Source organism: Sciurus vulgaris (assembly GCF_902686455.1).
Source record: "Sciurus vulgaris genome assembly, chromosome: 9".
Lineage (NCBI taxonomy): Eukaryota > Metazoa > Chordata > Mammalia > Rodentia > Sciuridae > Sciurus > Sciurus vulgaris.
This window is the reverse complement of record NC_136469.1, coordinates 73,339,024-73,357,978: the sequence shown is the minus strand read 5'-3', so window position 1 is coordinate 73,357,978 and position 18,955 is coordinate 73,339,024. Positions and strand designations below refer to the sequence as shown.

General features: G+C 35.8%; 1 protein-coding gene across 1 annotated transcript in view; it reads right to left on the bottom strand.

The window, feature by feature from the left end:
- Positions 1-3,805: 3,805 nt before the first annotated feature.
- Positions 3,806-18,955, bottom strand: part of HSD17B11 (hydroxysteroid 17-beta dehydrogenase 11) — a 30,180-nt gene continuing 15,030 nt past the window's right edge. The window contains exons 5-7 of the mRNA XM_079153337.1: positions 17,895-18,032; positions 7,082-7,198; positions 3,806-4,546 (exon numbers count right to left, since the gene is read on the bottom strand). Coding sequence (XP_079009463.1) covers positions 4,456-4,546; positions 7,082-7,198; positions 17,895-18,032 — 346 coding nt within the window. The 3' untranslated portion in view covers positions 3,806-4,455. The remainder of the gene's footprint in view (positions 4,547-7,081; positions 7,199-17,894; positions 18,033-18,955) is intronic.

Here is an 18,955-nt window from a genome sequence, read left to right as displayed (position 1 = left end):
TACAGCAACAGGTATGCACTTAATGCCCTTGAACTGTACATTTTAAAATGGTTAAAATGGTAAACTTTATGTTACATATGTGTGACTTTGGGCAATCTCATTTATTTTCTCTGTTACAGTTTCCTTATTTGGAAAATAGAGATAAAATAAAGCCTGCTTTACCCAACACAGATCTTTTCCACACATCACAATGTCAATCTTCCCTCCCACAAGGCAGTTATAATGATCAGACAAGAGGGCATATATATGAAATGGCTTTGCAAGTAGCTTGCTAAGTTGCCCAGGTTGGCCTCAAACTTAAGATCCTCTTGTCTCAGCCTCCAGAGTAGAAAGTTTCCTTCATTTAAAAAGCAGAATAATATTCCACTATTTATGTACTATACCATTCATCTATTGATGAACAGGAGTTCTTCCCACTCTTTGGAATGCTTACAGAAATCAAATAATAGTAATAATAATGGGCTGAATTTATTAGGCACAGACCATATGCCAGGGACTATTTAAGGACTTTGCATACCCATTTATTTAATCCTCACAAGATATGTTTGAGGTAGAAACCATTAAAATCTGTATTGTATAAGTGAGGAATTGATATGTAGGGCAAAAAAAAGTAACTCGTTGACAGTCACATAGCTAGTAAGAGGTGGGGTGAGAATTTAAGCCCAGAAAGTCTGATTCTGAAGCCCCAGCTTGTAACAAGTTTCTGAATTAGGGTTGCTTTTGTGCTACAGGCTACACACAGGCATATCTGGAGAGATTTTCGATTGTCATAAATCAGGTGTGCTACTGCATCTAGTGGGTAGAGGTCAGGGATGCTGCAACCTCTTACAAAGCATAGGACGGTCCTGTGTATTGTTTTGTTTTGTTTTTTCCAGGCGTTTGGTTTGGGCACTTTGGACAAGTGCCATTGTCTGTTAGGAAACACAGATGAGGTATAGAAGCTGCTAAACTTTGCATATGTTGAGTTGAAGACATTCATTTAACTGGAACTGGAGATGATATAGATTATGCAGTTTAATTTAATCCTTTTGTGGACGAGGAACTGTAAATTCAGTAATGGCTAGCTTGCATGAGATTGCCCAGGGCTTGTTCTGCAGCATGAGGCCCCCTGAAATTGTAGGAAAGACTGTGTAAATAAAAGATACATCTCCCTGAATCTGGGCTTGACCTAGTCATCCTAGATATCAAAACAAAAACCAACTTTTTGTAAAAGTCAGATTGGTGCTCAAGTCAAGTGAAAATTCCTATCTACTTTGGGGAAGAATTTAGTGTCCAGAGTGAGTTAACACTCTCCCAATGCTTATTTGTATTTATTTTGATTTCAGGAAACTTTAGACTGTGGTGATAATAGGAATAGGCCAGGCTGGGTCTCTTTCAGGAGGAATAATGGGCTTCTGCATGATAGCATTTATTCCATCTTAAAATGGTTGAATAGTTTGTTACCACTGTAGATTTCTATTTGCTGGTTTCAAAATATTGTTTGAATTCCAAGGAAAGTTTGGGTAAATGGAAGTATGTTGGGGGCTATGCCATGCGGACTATGCCAAGATGGCGCCTGGCAGCCAGCCAGAGGTTGTTTTGATCACTTCGGTGGTGAGGAGGTTGATTAACATAAGCACACACAGGTGATTTATCATTGGCCGTATTCAATTAAGTCCACGGACATAACCCGCGGGCACAGGTGTTCCCTAGTGCTCCTGCTCCTGCCTGCTGGTTTTTGACCTTTACCATGATTGGGCAGCTAGCTCCTCACCTAATCTTCCCATAATTGGCGTCAGCCCTACCCTTCACCTCCTGGAGGGGATATAAGCTGGCTCTCCTGGAGTGCCGGTGTTCCCACGTTTCCTGAATCACCAATAAACCGTTTCCGAATTCAAGAGCCTTGCTACTCGTTTGTCTACCGCACCAAATTGACTCTGCTGGACGGCGTCAGAAGTAGAGAGTGTTTAGAACAATTATTTAACTCTCTTGAGAATTCCACTGAGGTTCTCTGATAGAAGCCTGCGGATCTATCCTGAGTTTTATTTCTAATTGGTTGCAGAATTTTAGGTAGGTTGTTTAAACTTCTCGGGGATAGAGTAATTATAAAATGAGGATAAGGGTGTCTACCACACAGAATTGTCAAAGAAAGCACATTTGGTTCTTGATAATTGTTTCCCTTCTTCACAATAAAATTTCACCATTTAGTCACCAGTCAAGTTGGTGTTGAAGATGTTCTAAGGGTTAGTTTTAGATCTTCTACTCTTTCTAATCCCCATTTACAGTAAAAAGACTAATTTCTGTCAAGTAAGAATGGTGTCCTGGAGATAGTGAGGTGGGAAAGCCTGGGAAAGGAAAGAGGCCAGTGAGTCCTAGCCGTCCTGTACTAGGGCCTCAGAATGATGCCAAGGGCTCAAAGAAAGGCCTTGTGGTTTGTCCAGGGAGCTGGGTTTCTGACTGCAAAGAGAGCTGTGACTGTCAAAGGACACCTTAGCATAAGACAGGAGTATCATGACTGTTGCCAACTTGGAGTCTTTCTCAGTCTAACCAATGACAACAGCCTCTTTGGGTGTGACCCTTAGAAGTAAATAGTGATGACTTGGATGGATTTTCTCATCTAACCATTGAGAGATAGATTTCAAGTAGGGCTTAACTTCATTCAAATAACATTTAAATGTTTTCAGACTTTGAGTCTCAGGAGTAATTGCTTAATGCTGGTAAATTAGAACAAGCTTTTTTAAAAATGCAGAGAACAAAATATAGAACCTCCATCAACAAATTATTTCTTTTCTGCAGAGTAGGGCTTCAGAATCAAAGGCTCCTTTTCTGGGTTTCTATGTTCACTGCCACGTCCACAGCTAGTTCAAGTCCTTCTAATAATCCTACTGCACAGGATTGCCATGGGATTAAATGTCAAACTGTGCCTGGTTAACATTCCATAAATGGGAATGGACTACCATTCTGTCATATAATATCCAAAGAAGGATACTTATTTCTCATAATGGTTAATGTTAAAGTTCATCCAGGTAATTTCTGATGAGTGTTTTAGGAGCCAAAACATGTTTATTGGGAAAAGGGAAATGTTTTCAGTATACCTTGGTGTATGCTAACTGATCTTACTGGTTTCCTAACGGCTTTCTCTTAGTTTACTTCACTAGCAGGCAAGCTTGTGCAGGTATAACTTAATCAACAAATCTATTCCTAAGTGAGTTAGAAGCTTACTGTATATGCATCAACTAAGTGCAGAATGTAGTTCAATGGCAATTATATTTCAATTCTGTGTATTAGAATAAGGTAAATGATGGAAAACAGGGAGAAATGTAATGTGGAACAATGTCTTCTGAGAAATCTTGTAGAATCCATAGCACAACTTGCCTTACACAGATTACCATGATTCTTATAATCTGCAGTAACGCTGATGAGATGACTTGTTGAATAAGATAAGTCATGTGTTAGCACTTGGTACATGTTACATTTTCTGTTTAGAATCTGGATAAAAATTTGTCACCTTGAAATTTCTGAGCTTAAAATTTGCTCATCTGCTACATTTCACAGGGATCAGTGAGTGGTTCTTTTGTGTTTTCAGAATAGAACTGTCTCATACAGAGATCAAGTACATGTACATCATGTACGTGTGCTGAGGCAGTCTGAAAGTATTTTTAGTAGAAACCCAACAACCCTACTTATGTTTCTGAACTTAGTCTGATCTCATACCCAAGATTTCTAGACACTTTAAAGAAAGGCCTTTTATCATATAATTGATTTTTCTTTACTTTGAAGATTAAGCTATGTTCTGTTTAAGACAAAAAGATGAAAACAACAAAAGTTGATGTTTGGTCCATTTATTATTATTGCATTTATAAGTACTGTCTCCCAATTCTCTGCCTTAAATCCCATGATGCTTTTAAATTTGCAACACGTATCCATCTCTACTTTTCTTATGCTGAAATGTTTGACTTTAAAATGTGAAGTCTCTCAGGAAAGGGTGGTAACATATAGGATGAAACATTTGAAAGATCAATAAATTCACTGTGAAATGCTACTAGATATATAATCCTTCATTATATTTGGAGTTTGAAGTTTCTGATTTTATACAGAATAGAAAAGGAAATAGGTGAATTATAAAACATGTTAAGTGCAATTAAAAATATGATATCTTAAACATTTGTAGTACAAATTTTGCAAACTTTTAGATGAGTCACAAAATTTGGAAAATTATTGTGATGAAATTGCTTTTGTTCTTTTCTCATTATTTTCCATAAGGTAAACTCTTAATGTCTATGTCCGTATTACATGAAGTTAGCTTTTACCTAAAGAACAAGTAATAATAAGTCAGTATGCCATGGTACCAAAAGGTGACATTGAAGAAAATAGGATAATTAGGAAAAAGAAGTTTAAAATATTAAAGTTCTGATTATTATTATTAAATGAAATCAACTTAACCCTGGTAAATCAGTTTTCAAGAAAACCAGGCGCTTATTGTTCTTTTGCTTTATATCCAACAACTGCATCAAACTTAACATTTATCTTTCGTTTTAAAATTTCCCAGTAACGCTGAGGTAAAAGCCTAGAAAAAAAAGACACATAAAAATAATTAGGAAATAAATATTAAGTGCATTTGCAAAACATCTTCTTTTAAAATACTTCAATTTCTCCCGAATCACGTCATGTTCATTTTAGGCAGGATTAAGAACTTTAACTCTGAGTTTGTACTATATGTTTTTTTCCTATTACATTCATTTCCTTTTCAAAAGGGTAGGAGTGACCTGAATATTTTTTATAAATACACACACAAACACACACACATATACATATATATATATATATGTGTGTGTGTGTTTGTGTGTGTATATACACACTGTATGTGTATATATATATACACACATATATATACACACATATGTACTTATTTTTGAAGTTTATACATATTTATTTTGAAATAAATATATTTTTCAGAATATCTAAGAAGAGGCACAAAAAACAGAATAGTTGAGATACTAAAGGGTTAAAAAAAGAATTCTGACAATGAAAAGTGAGAATAGAAGCTAATTTTATACTTTACAATTCAGAATATTATTTAAATGTTCTACTAAATGGGGAAATAGAACTGCTAAATGGAAATGCAGATAATGCACTTTGTTTTGAGAATAACCAGGAACAAATTAATTGACCTTGGAGTTTAAATTCCTCACATGTAAATGGAAAAATTAATATGTATCTCACAAGTGTTCCTGTGAGCAATCTTGTGTTGATTAAAAAAAATGTCTTAAACAGTGATGGTCATGTAGCATGTCTCATTTCTTAACATATAGTTAAAAGACTATTTAGGAACTTGTAACATTCCCAAGGGCTTGAGAGAAACAGAATTTTAAGTCAGTGTAATGACATACAAAGATCTGACAGATGGCATTAAAATAGGGTTTGGAAATTGAACAGCCAACCCTCACAGGGGGAAATTAAGGCAATGATAATAATAGTAGTTGTAATAATAATAGTAAATAGCAGCACATAACATTTATTGTGTATTATAGTATACAGAGTACTTTAAATGTTTTATTTACTCTTCTCAGCCTCATAGTCTTACTGATATTTCCATTTCACAGAGGAAGAAACTGAACTAACTCATCTGTGTTGCTGTTGACAGCAAGTCCCAATCGCAGCTTCATTCAGCTCCAGAGTACAAAGTTTATGTTAAAGATCTAGGAATTAGAATGACTAGTGCTTTCTATGGGCCAGGCACTCTTCAAAGTACAGGAGATACAGGGATGAAAACTTGGCAAAATTTTTTTTCACAGAGGGTTGCATTCTAAAGGGTCATAACACTTGAGTGTTTCTCTATGCAATGTGATACACATGATGCTAAAAACAGGTTTTCATTCATTTCCCATCAAGAAGACCTGGAGTTTTATACCTAAATGTCCAGGGCATGTTTAACCATGGTTTCTAGTAGAAGGGGCTAGAAAGACTGATACATGTTATACTTTGAATCTTGAATTCTTTTGGTATTTTAGATCATTAATTCTCAAAGTATAATCTTTGGTCCAACTGCTGGTCCATGTATTTCTGAATCCCAACCCAATTCTCCCATATTCAAATTTCTAGAAGTAAGATTCAGGAATCTATTTTTTAAATAGACTTCCCTAGTGAGCCTGATCTCCATGAACTTGGAAAAGCCTGAACTTAGGCACAGGCAGCAAGAGGTTTCTTCTTCCAGATAACTCAAGGCTCCTCTTCATTTTCCCCCAGTTACCGGAACAGCCTCCCTGCCACACTGTTTTCCCAATGAGTGAATCACGATAGGGTGTGTGTCATGAGGAGGTAGCCTTTAAGCCAGAGGTTTCCATAGAGTTGCTACATCTCTAAAACCTAGGCCCACACTCCACACCAACTGAGTCAGGATCTTGAGGAGGAGGTCTATGCATCAGCATTGTTTAAACCTCCCAAGTGAATTCCAATGAACTCCAAAGTTGAGTGCTACTGCTCCAAAGAAGAGCTTCTGGAATTTTAATATGTGTACAAATCATCTGGTATCTTAGCAAGTTCTCATTCAGGAGATCAGGAGATTCTGTATTTCTAACAAACTCCTCAGGGATACTGATGCAGGTAGCCCACAGACCCCACTGGAAGTAGTAAAGCTCAAGGATCTCCAAAATGATAAAAGATCATTCAGCAATTCCTATATTTCAGTATGATTTCCCACAAAATAAAAGGTAAAGGTATCTGTGAATAAATATCTAAAACCTAACTAGGGTCTTCTTTAATCTCATTGTCCTATGATTTTGCTATGTGAAAATGCTTTAAAACATGCTTTTTCATAGTCATTAATTAATAAGACAAGACTTCTAGAAATAGACAACTTAAACAAAACAAATATAAACACATGAGGACATGATTCAATTGGTTTACTCAACAGTTACACCAATCTTGCTTCTCTGATTAATTTTGTGTGGTTTTAAAAAAATTGATGAAATCTTTGAGTCTATTGTTTTTAACTTAACTCTAATTATACTTTATCAACAAGTGTCGAGTTGTAAATATGAGTTAAAAATATGTAAGAGGTAAACGTTCACTTCTAATGCTGACAAACTTAACCGTTACTTACCTATCAAAGACATATAAAATCTTTAGTAAGGATGGAACCAAAACCATCCTCTTCTCAGTCAGGATTCCATTCATTAGCTCATTTACAACTTCCTCAGGTTCCAGGGTGGGTCCCAAACTGAAATCAGAGGCAGACTTCAGAAACAAAACATTTCACTGAGATTTCAAATGAAATTACCAAAGGACTCAACATATCTGATCTTTGGCAGCCAGTCTCTCAAAGGTGCTCAGAAATTATAGCTACTTTACCATTAATATTAATAACAACCATTTATTTAGTATTAGGTACTCTGCATTGTGTTAGACCTCTACTTAGGTTATCTCAGTGAAGTTTTATAACGCTTTGGTGACACTATAAACTTTATTTTATGAATGATAATTATAGAACCAACTAGGACTCAAAAATAGGTTAGGACTAACAAGTTCACTTCTAAAGCTTCAGCAGTTTTGGGGAAGAAGTCAGGTACTGGTGTGCAAGTTTTGTTATACACTAAGTGTCTTTACTGAATGAAGTCTAAAGTTTCAGAGGAATTAAAATATAGTTATTCCCCTGGCCCTAGGTCCTTGATCACCACCACATGGAACTTTTACATGCATTAGGTCTTAATTTATTTTTCAGCCTTGTTACTTAGTTCCATGTCACACACTATCACTGTGTAACCACCTGGGTACCTGCACCACAGACTGGCAAGTGGTCCCCCAAAAGTTTCACCAACCCCAAAAAACCAAAGCCCAAATATTCTCTCTGTGCGGATGCTAACACACAATAAGGGGGGTATAGGGAAGAACAGAAGTACGTTGGATTAGACAAATGGGAATGAAGGGAAAGGAGGGGGAATGGGAATAGGAAAGATAGTAGAATGAATCAGACATAACTTTCCTATGAGCATATAAGAATACAGGACCAGTATAACTCCACATCAGGAACAACTGCAAGAATACTTCATGAATACTCCACGTATGTATAATATTTCAAAATATACTCTACTGTCAAGTATGACTAAAAAGAACAAATTTTAAAAAGTGGTTTTTCAAAGCCTGGGTGTTAGGGTAAGAACACTTAGGAAGGGTTGTTGGTCATAAGAGTTTGTCAGTTTTTAATGTCTTATTAATCACTTAGAAAAAAGAGACACATAATTAAATACACTAATGAAATTTGCCAATGTCACCAGAGAGGCTAACATTTTGGGGAAGCAGATTTTAAATATGTGTGATTACTTAAAAGAAGTATTACAAAAAGTATTATATGACGTTGTCTAGAAATAAATACAGAATAGTTCATTCAAGAGGGAAAAAATAAGTTGTAAAGTAAAATTTAGACTACTGAGAAGTGTAGCTTTGTTCTTAAAAGCAAGCATGGTGACTGGATCCAGGAAGGAGAGGATTGCTTAAAAACAGGATACAATCTTTCATTCTCAGTCATTTATTAGAAGACCATGTTTACCATGAGACTCTGAAACAACAGTATTATTTATGAAAAGCTTGGAAAGTAAATAGGAGAGGAAATGTAAAAATGAAATGGAGTCAAAAGTCAAAGGCAAATGGAAGCTTGAAGAAACAAAGCAGTCCTTTAGGTAGTAGTATAGTCAAGTATAGGTGCCATGGAGAATGAATCCAGAAACTGAAGCCTACGGTACTCTAAAAAGCATTCAGAGTGAAATTCTTTGTAGTATATTGCTACCAGCCTTCCATATTCCCAAGCTCATAAACACCTGTGTCCATAGCATAGCATACTCCCTTCTGCTCACTGTGGCCTTGCTAATCTGCCAATCATGCGGCATTGACTGAACTTTTCTTAGTGACCTGCTTTCTTAAAGTTCTTAGTGTCTTTTCTTTGAAATGCAATGACTGTCTAATAACATTTTTAATTAATTAATTTGATACTGGGATTGAACACAGGGGTGCTTTACCACTGAATTATACCCCTGTCCTATTTATTTAAATTTATTTATTTGAATTTACTTATTTAAATGATCTCGGGCTGGGGAGATAGCTCAGCTGGTAGAGTGCTTGCCTCGCAAGCACAAGTCCCTGAGTTCGATCCCCGGTACCGCAAAAAAAAAAAAAAAAAAAAAAAAAAAAAAAAAAAAAAAGAGAAAAAAAAAATACATAGATTTAAATGATCTCACTAAGTAGCCCAGGCTGTCCTTGAACTTGTGATCTACCTGACTCAGCCTCCCCAAGTTGCTGGAATTATAGGTATGAAACACCACACCCAATATCATGATTTTAAAAAGACTAAAAGACAGCAAGTAAATGAAAAATTTTCAACATTTCTAGCAATCATGGAAATGCAAATCAAAACTACATTAAGGTTTCATCTTACTCTACAATATGAATACAAATAATAAATGCTGTGAGGATGCAGGTAAAAAGGTACATTGATACACTGTTGGTGGAATTGTACAACTGCTCTGGAAAGCAGTATGGAGAGTCCTCAGAAAACTAGGAAGGAACTGCCATTTGACCCAGCTATCCCACTCCTCAATACTTAAACTAAAATCAGTATACTATAGTGATAGACTCATTTCAACGTTCACAGCAGCACAATTCATAATAGCCAAATTATGGAACGAGCCCAGATACCCATGAATAGATGAATGGATTAAGAAAATGTGGTTTGCATACATGATGGGGTTTTACTCAGCCACAAAAAAGAATAAAATTATGGAATTTGCTGGTAAATGGATGCAAATGGAGAACATCATGCTAGGTGAAATAAACTGGACTCAGAAAATCAAGGATTGAATGTTTTCACTCATGTGGAAGCTAGAGCAAAATAAGGGAAAGAAGGTGGTGGGGTGGGGGTCACATATTATGAAGATATAGGGAAGATAAGTAGAGCAGAAGGAGATCAGGAGGGATGGGAAAGGGGAGGAAATATGAAATTAATTTAACACTATCATGTTATGTGTATCTATAAATATGCCACAGGGAATTTCACCTTTTGAGTATGTAGAAAATAACAATAAAAATAATAAATAAGCAAAAGGAAGACAAACAGAATAGAGGAAGAATTGGGGGAGGATGAGGGGAAGGAAAGTGTGGGAATGGGAACTGACATCAAATTTATGTATTTTAGATTTTGTCAAGATGAACCCAACTACTATGTATAGCTATAATGCTCTAATAAAAAAAAATAAATGGGCCAAAATAAAAGACTTTTAGGAAAAATTCAATTTGTTGGTAGAATAAAATCATAATCACTTAAAAGTCAGAACTTGGAAACATTTCCCCCCAACATTCTAATGTCAATCAGAGTTGCAAATTCTATTAAGCAAACATTCATAATGGATTTTGTAGAAACAATACAAAACAACTTTGTACCAATTTGTTCAGGTGGGAAAAAAAGGACACATAGGGGAGGAGAAATACTTAGGTAGGGGAGAGTATTTTTAGTTAGAAGGACTGTTTGATTATTTACTTTATCATCTAAGTAGTTGAATAATCTAGGGAAAAACATTCCAATGCTTTACAGTTTTCAGGTTTTTGCTTTTGTTGTTTCTTTACTTGAAAAACAGGGATAAGGTAGTGGTATGGTGATAAATGTTTAAGAACTGGCTCTCCAGAGGTCAAAAATCCCAGTTTTGTAGTATTTGCTGATTTCCACAGTAAAAGTACTCCCACTATGTTGACTTGAAGCTGCCACCATGACATCACTGAATGAAAACAGGCCAGGAGCAGCACTCTATCAGCAATGTGAGGATTAAATGGAAATATACATATTGGCACTTCTTACAGCTATATTATACAAGTGTAACTTAATTTTTTTTTTTTTTTGGTTTGGGAAGTTGAACCCAGTGTTATGGGCTAACAGATCTGACTCCATGAGAATGTTATAGGCCAGACTGTAAGGGAATTAACTAAACAGACTCCATTTTGCTCTGAAACTCCATGTTATTGAGGAAATAAGTTTCTCCCATGGGAACATCTGGGAACACCTGTCTCTGTACCCATCATCAGTTCCTTAGTGTGACATGTTTAACAATACAGAATGACAATTCCTATGTAAAGAAAAATTGCTCTCTTTTGATTCCTATTGTTCCTAACCAATGTACCATGTGAATGGTGATTGTGTGGATGTTAGTAACCATTCTTTAGTTTGTACCTAGGTAAGGGTCATTTTGACCCACTTCCCCCTCTGTCGATGATCTCGTGATGTTAGTTTGTAATTTCAAATCATAGCAACAGACACTTATGATTGATGTGATTTTTGGTATAAGAACCTCTACAACCCTGTGGTCGGGGCTGTTCTCCCAACAGCCATTTTTTCGGGGCATTGTGTAAGACAGTCAGCCGGCCAGCTTAATAAAGACTCTCAAATTTGGACTTCTCAGTGGTGACCGGTCTGTTCTTAAGTTGCGCCCCATAACACCCAGGGCCTCACAGGCTAGGTGAACAATTTCCCACTGAGCTACATCCCCAGCCCTACAAATGTCTTCTTATATACTATCTTCTGTTTTTGATACTATTTAGTAAAAACTAATGCCTTTCTGTCACACACACACACACACAAACACTTAAACATCTAAAGAAAAAAATAATTTGAATATATATATATATATAATAGGTAGACAAGTAGATGTCTGAAAATTTGTTGCTATCAAAAATAATTAGAATACTTGATGATACCTAATCTAATAAATTCAGATTATGCTACATTATTTAAACCATTAACTGGAAAGCAAGGAGATTTATTCCAGCAATGCAAAGTGGTGTACCATACAAACATTAATATTTGAAGTAGGCAGGACTTAGTGAGGCACTACCACTCTGGTGAGAAGACAAATTTGGACAATCTTTTCAGAGGGCAATCTATAAATCTATCAAAAATTAAACATGTAAGAACATGTTTTGTTTTGTTTGCACCAGGAATTGAACCCAGAGGTACTTTACCATTGAGCTATATCCCAAGTCCTTTTCATTTTTCAGTTTGAAACAGATTTTCATCAAGTTGCCAAGGGTCTTGCTAAATTGTTGAGTCTGACTCTGAACTGAACTTGTGATCCTCCTGCCTCAGACTCCCCAGTTGCTGAGATTGCAAGTGTGCACCACCATGCCTGGAAGAACATGTTTTGATTCAGCCTTTCCACTTCAAAAAAAAATCATAACAAAATGACTGGAAAAGTGAGCAAAGATACACACACACACACACACACACACACACACACAAACACACACACACACATACACAGACATGCATCTATATATATATAGACTGCACATCTATGTAGACATGCACACACATACATTTATTATCTAAATGTCCATCAGTAGAGAATACATATATCCAAAGATTGTCATGCCAACATTATAAAGAATAAAGCAAGGTAACTGTATCAATATAGAAGTTAAAGAGGCAATTAACAGAACAGTGTATTTTCAGGTACAGTAAAAAATGATGCATTAAAATAATTATTAAGTTGAAAAACTGTAATTAGAAATTGAATTTTTAAATAAAGTGGTTGTCTCTGGGAGAGTAGTATTTATAAAAAGACTTTTTTCCTATGGTATTTAAATTTTGTTTACTATACATTATCAGAAAAACAACAAGGATATTTCAAATAAACATTTAACATGCATATTAAAATGATGAGTCTCAGGGGTAATTTTTAATTTAAAATTTATGTGAAAAATAAATCTACTAGTAGGGCATTTGGAGTCAGACCTACGTAGGTCTAGTCAGTCACTTTGGGGCTCTGTAACTTTCAGCAGTTTTCTCAATTTTCCAAGTTTCAGTCTCTATCTAAAAAAAGGTATGAAAAGAACACTATAGTTTGGATCTTAGAAATCCCCCAAAGGTTTGTGTATTAAAGGTTTGCTCCCGAGCTTGCTGCTACTTGATGGAACCTTAAGAGGTGCAGCCTGGTGGGAGGTCAATGGGAATGTGTCCTGGGAAGAAAGAACAGCTTCCAGCACCTTCCTCTTTTTATCTTTTGCTTCCTGGTTATTAGGTGAACAGTTTTAATTTACCATGGGGCTCCTATCTTAATGTGCCACCTCTCCAGAGGCCCAAAAGCAATAGGGCCAATTGATTAGATGCTGGAATCTCCAAAATTGTGAGCCAAAATAATTATTTTCTCTTTGTAATTGATCATGTCAAAATAAAATAAATAAATCTTTTCTCTTTATAAGTTGATTATCTTGGTATTCCATTATAGAGATAGAAAACTAACAAAAAGACGTATCTTTCAGAATTGTTATAAGAACTAGAGCAGGAATAGGCAAACTATGGCCATGGGATCCAATCTAACTTTCCAGGATTAGAAATCAGAGGTACCTAGTAATGTTTCTATCCTTATGTAAGGTACTTACTAATGTTTCTAATATTTAGCAGATATTAAACAAATGTTTTTAAGAAAACAATAGGTAGTTAAATTTTGTAACAGAAAGAATTCTTAGCTTTCAAAAATTAATCAGAACACCCTGCTATATTTAATTCCCCTAAACTCAGATTATGTTGTGCTATAACCTTTATAGTAAATCAGTTTTTTTGGAATATGTTAGCAGTATAATACAATAACCATTAAACTTCATCTGTGTTTTTAAAGAGATCATTAAAGTTCCAACTTTAATGTAAACAACAGATTATTTCAAATTCAGCCATTCAAAGGTTGGTTCAGTTTTCTCTACTCAGAAATTTGGCTCTGTGTAGCTTAGTTTGAATCTAAGTTCTGCTACTTATGGGCAAGTTATTTAATATCTCTAATCCTCAGATAACTCTCATTCATTGAAGACAACTAATAACATCCCCTTCAAAGTATTATTGTGAGATTTAGTAAAATGACAGATTTTATTTATTTAGTGTTTGATTAGGGTATTTGCTTTCCTTCCTCTTAGAAGCACCAAATTTCTATATTAAAACCAAGGTTATGTTTAGGATACACTCTACTACCAGGTTAATATAGGAAAGGTCCATGATTCAGGCTCTTCCTAGCCAGTTTTGTATGCACATGACTGTCAGGCCAGAATCATGTTAGCATCTAGTCATGCTGTTAGCAAATTTTATGTTTTAGTTGTACTTACAGAGTTTTGTCAAAAGAGGGCACTATTGCCTTGTGTAGACTTGTCCTGGGGGCAAGGTTAAAAATGATTACAACTTTCTTTTCAAATTTATTTTTGTAGTTGTATATGAACAGAATGCCTTTATTTGTTTATTTTTATGTGGTGCTGAGTATTGAGCCCAGTGCCACACACATGCTAGGCAAGTGCTCTGCCACTGAGTTACTGTCTCAGCCCCCGTTATGACTTTTAAAAATATGGTATCTGTTTTTAAAGTACTGAAAGACAGTTTGAGGGGGGGAAATCCCCCAAACAAACAAACAAAAAAAGCTTCACATGTGTTATTCTAGTATCTAAATACTGTAAGCAAGAGAGGAAATTGGCAAGTTGTACCTTCCACATCTGCTCTCAGTTTTAGTAAACTCTTAACCTTTCTACTCCTCTTCTTCAACTCCTTTTCCCAACCCAAAAAACATGTTTCTTTCCTTCTCTCTTCAGGATCCAGTTAGGGTTTCCTTGGTTAATAAAGATGAACTTAAGCACTGGTCTTCTGAAGTATGTATACTTATTGTGTGTTGAGATGGGTCTGACTGTGTTGTGTAGGATGGTGTCAAACACGAGGTCTCAAGTGATTCCCTCCTGCTCAGCTTCCTGAGGGCTGGGACTACAAGTGAGAGTGGCCATGCCAAACTTTACTCTTTCCTTTGTTTTCTTACAAACTGTACCTTAAAAATAGATATTAAGGACTCCAGATGGATAGGATGATTCGACTGAAGATTTTTTAACTCTATGATATCCATCATAATGCATATCTATCATATGCAGCCAGCAGAAACTATGTTGAATTTTGGTCCTTCCCTGAGCTAGTGGATGATATGCTGTATGATCCTCTCTCCTGAAGTTGGAATAAATCTCCCTGTCAGTCATGTAGTCAGTCACAATCTTGAGGGGGAAACAATGGATATTCTATGGTGTATCATGTTTCTGAAATATAATGTTCAGTAGGTTAGGTATATTACATGCTTTTTTGATTTATGATATTTTCTACTTTCAATAGGTTTATTGGAACATAATCCCATCATATGCTGGGGAGCATGTGCACTTCATAGATTCTTGGGGACTTGAGATTTTTGGACAGCTCCCAAACTTTTGCATAATATTGGCTTTTCATTCTGCCTACCTGTGGAAGGCCTTAGGCTGAGGTGTTATATTATTTATCTTTTTGTTGCTGTGACAAAATACCTGGGGAAATCAACTTAGAAGAGGAAAGATCTATTTTGGTTCACAGCTTCAGAGGTTTAGTCTGTGGTGGTTGGTTCCATTGCCTCTGGGCCTGAGGTAAAGTGCAACGTAGTGGCAGAGGAAAGTTGCTTAGCTCATGGAAGCCAGGCAGCAGAGAGAGGTTGAGGGGAAGGGAACAGGGACAAGAAATAGTCCCCAAAGCATGTCACCTCAGTGCCTAGGATCCACCTACTACAGTTTCCACCCCTTCCCAATAATGCCATCAAATTATTAATCTGTCAATGGACTAATCCACTGATGAGGCCAGAGCCCTTATGATCCAATCACTTCAGAGCCCCACCTCTGAACATTCTTGCACTGAGGGGATAATTCTGATCCAAACCACAAGAAGTATATTTTTAAAAGAATCTGATACATTCCTACGGGGCCACAATAAATATTTCTCATTAATTTTAAATACATTTTCAATAAGAACAGCTAAATTGTAGGAAAGAGGCACAAAGTTTGAGAGGGCAGAAAAAACCTTAAAAATTAAATCTCACCAATGCAATAGAAGAGAGAATCAAAAAGTCTATCAAAGTAAGTATGTGAACTTCTTTGATATAAATTTTAAATCAGCGAGGAAAATAATGTATTATTTAACAAACAGTACAGAACAACTCATTAGCTATTTGGGAAAAGCACACTGTGCCATAACCTGATTTATTAAATAAAATAAATTCAGACGGATTAATGACTCAAATGTGAAAAACACAACCATAAAATGTTTACTAGAAGGGCTTGGAGTGTAACTCAATGGTAGAACACTTGGTTACAATGTACAAGGCACTGGATTCAATCCCCAGCACTACTAAAAACCAAAAACCCACAACTGGATATTTTCAAAAGGCTGGCATGAAAAACACCTCATAGAACCTAAAAGCCACGAAGGGGGAAAAACCGACCTTAGAAATTTTAAGGTTAAAAGTAGGCCTAAAGGCAATAATAGCAAACTAGGAAAAAAATATATATGTGACATACAAAGGGGCATTTCAAATGTATCAAGGACTCTATGTATTAGTCATTTAAAAACTCTGTTGCTCAGTTGAAAACAGTGAGTAGAGATCATGAAATGGGCAATTCACACAAGAAGTCAAATGATCAAATATCAAAAGCAAACACTTTAGTCAATTGTCAGGATAAAATTTAAATGATTCTTCATGTATTGAATTGGCAATGATTAAAAAATGAGCAGAAGTCAGACTGATGAAAAAGCAGGACGAAGGCGTTCTCACTGCACTGTGGGTAGGAGTGTAAATGGCTTCAGCATTTTTGAAGGGGCATTTGGCAGTATGTATGAATATTTACGATTTGTATAACCTTTGATGCAGCAATACCCTTTCATGGATCGACTTAAAGGAGATAATTACCCAAATGTGAAAATACTGGTGCACAAGGATGTTCATCACAGTTTTACTATGTTAAAAATTCAGAAAATTAAAAACAACACTAAAATTAACACTAGCAGACACTATTGTTCCCAGTAATCAATCCAATTTATGATAAAGGTCTGTATTCTATCAGCACAAAAAGATGCCTATAATGCATAGTCAATGTATTGATAAGCTCTATATTTGATATGAATAGATGCCCATGACATAATGCTGTGGGAAGTAAGTAGTTCACTTATTGCTTCCAGAACTTCACTATGTAATAAATGCCAGTTATTTAAAGTTTAAACACTTATTCTATATATACTGAGATGCCTAGGAGGATTTTTATCAAAATGTTGAGTGATTTCCATGCATTAAGAAAATTTGAAAAGAAACCTTCTGATTTATATTTTTATGTAATATTGAATTTTTTTTAAAAAAGTATGCACGATAACAAAGACATTAAAGCTAGTTCCAAAGAAAAGAAACATTAAAAATTATATTCAGAGGACTGGGGATGTAACTTAGGGGTAGGGCACTTGCCTAGTATATGTGCAAGGCCTTGGGTTCAATCCCCACCACTGAAAAAAAAAAAAAGAATAGAAAAAAAATTTAAAAATTATACACAGAGCTGATCATTTATTTTGTTTTTCAGTCAAGCAAAGAGTCGGGGAATTCAGTTTGGAGGATAATTTATAAATTACCATAGGGAAGAGTTTTTCACCTTGTATTCCTGGTTATCTCTATCAAAATCACCTATCGTGCTTTTTAAACACAAAATTCCAGAGCCCCTTCCCCCACCACTACCCTGTCCCAACCAAATCCAATAAATCATCATGCCCGGATGTGTGGCCTACATGGTTCCAAAGCATTCCTGTGATATGTAAGCATATTTGAGTGTGAGAACCACTGGTTAAAGGAAGGAAAAAAAAGAAAGGCTACCAAGTTCACCTGTGTCATTCATGTTTACACTTACAGTCATTCTTTCCCTCTCTTCCTTTCTTCATCTCTCTACCTGCTCTCCACAATCTACAGAAGCTGAAAGCAAGATGAATTAAGGGCATTAAACAGCTGGTGTTTTAGGGATTAGAATATTTAGGAAAACCCATAAAACAATTGCTATTCATAGTAACCACTAATCCTTTTATCTCAACTTACTTGGTGCTTGGATTTTTGATGAAGCCAGTGTTTATGAAATTAGGACAGAGACACGTTGTTTTTATTCCAGTTTTTTCTAAGGCATCCAGTTCTTCAGTCAAAGCTCCATGAAATCCAACAGCAGCAAACTTACTTGAACTGAAAATAAACAGAGAGTGTTTGCAAGCTAATTCAAAAATATAGACATGTCCACTTACTTCAGACATCTGTTTTCCTTAAGAGTATGGTCCTGCATCTCAGGCCCAGTACAGACCTACTGAATCAGAATCTGCATTTTGTAAGATGCTCAGGTAAATGTGAAGGTATATTGAAGTCATAGGCACAGTGACATCACAGTATCACTTAACAGAGTCAGAATTCAGTGTCGTAAATGGGTTGACAGAAAAATTGGCCGAATGTTTGTTTGTGTTGTTGCTGTTTCATAAAATCCAAATCACTGTACACTGCTTCTTATTATAAAATGTTCATGAAATTCACGAGAAACTTCCCTTGGAGGATAAACTCTATTCTTTTTTTTTGGGGTGCTGGGGATCGAACCCAGGGCCTTGTGCTTACAAAGCAAGCACTCTACCGAATGAGCTATCTCCCCAGTCCCCTCTATTCTTCTTTTAAGTTATTGCTTCACTTCCATAAAGAGGCCTTTCCTGACCCCCAAACTGTTTGCTAATGACAGGGTAGTTTTCGGATTTCCATAATAGCATGTCTCAGATTTGTAACTAAACATTCATTTGGGATTGAGTGTTTTTAACATTTGTCTCCCACACCTTTGCTATGAGTTCCATGACTATGTTGGTCACCAATGAATTTCCAGCAAAGCATAGTGCTTTGCTCTTAGCAGGTACTGAATAAATATTTATCAAATAAATGAACCACAGGGAAAAGAAGTTCTTATAATAGTGCTTTCATTTGGAAATAGTGGTGAAATTATTATAAATAAACATTATTTTTCCAGATAGGTTTTTAAAAATAGCTTTACCAAAATATAAATTCATATTCATTCACTTAATGGGTATAAAATTCAATAGTGTTTGGTATATAATATTATAATTTAAAAAATTATA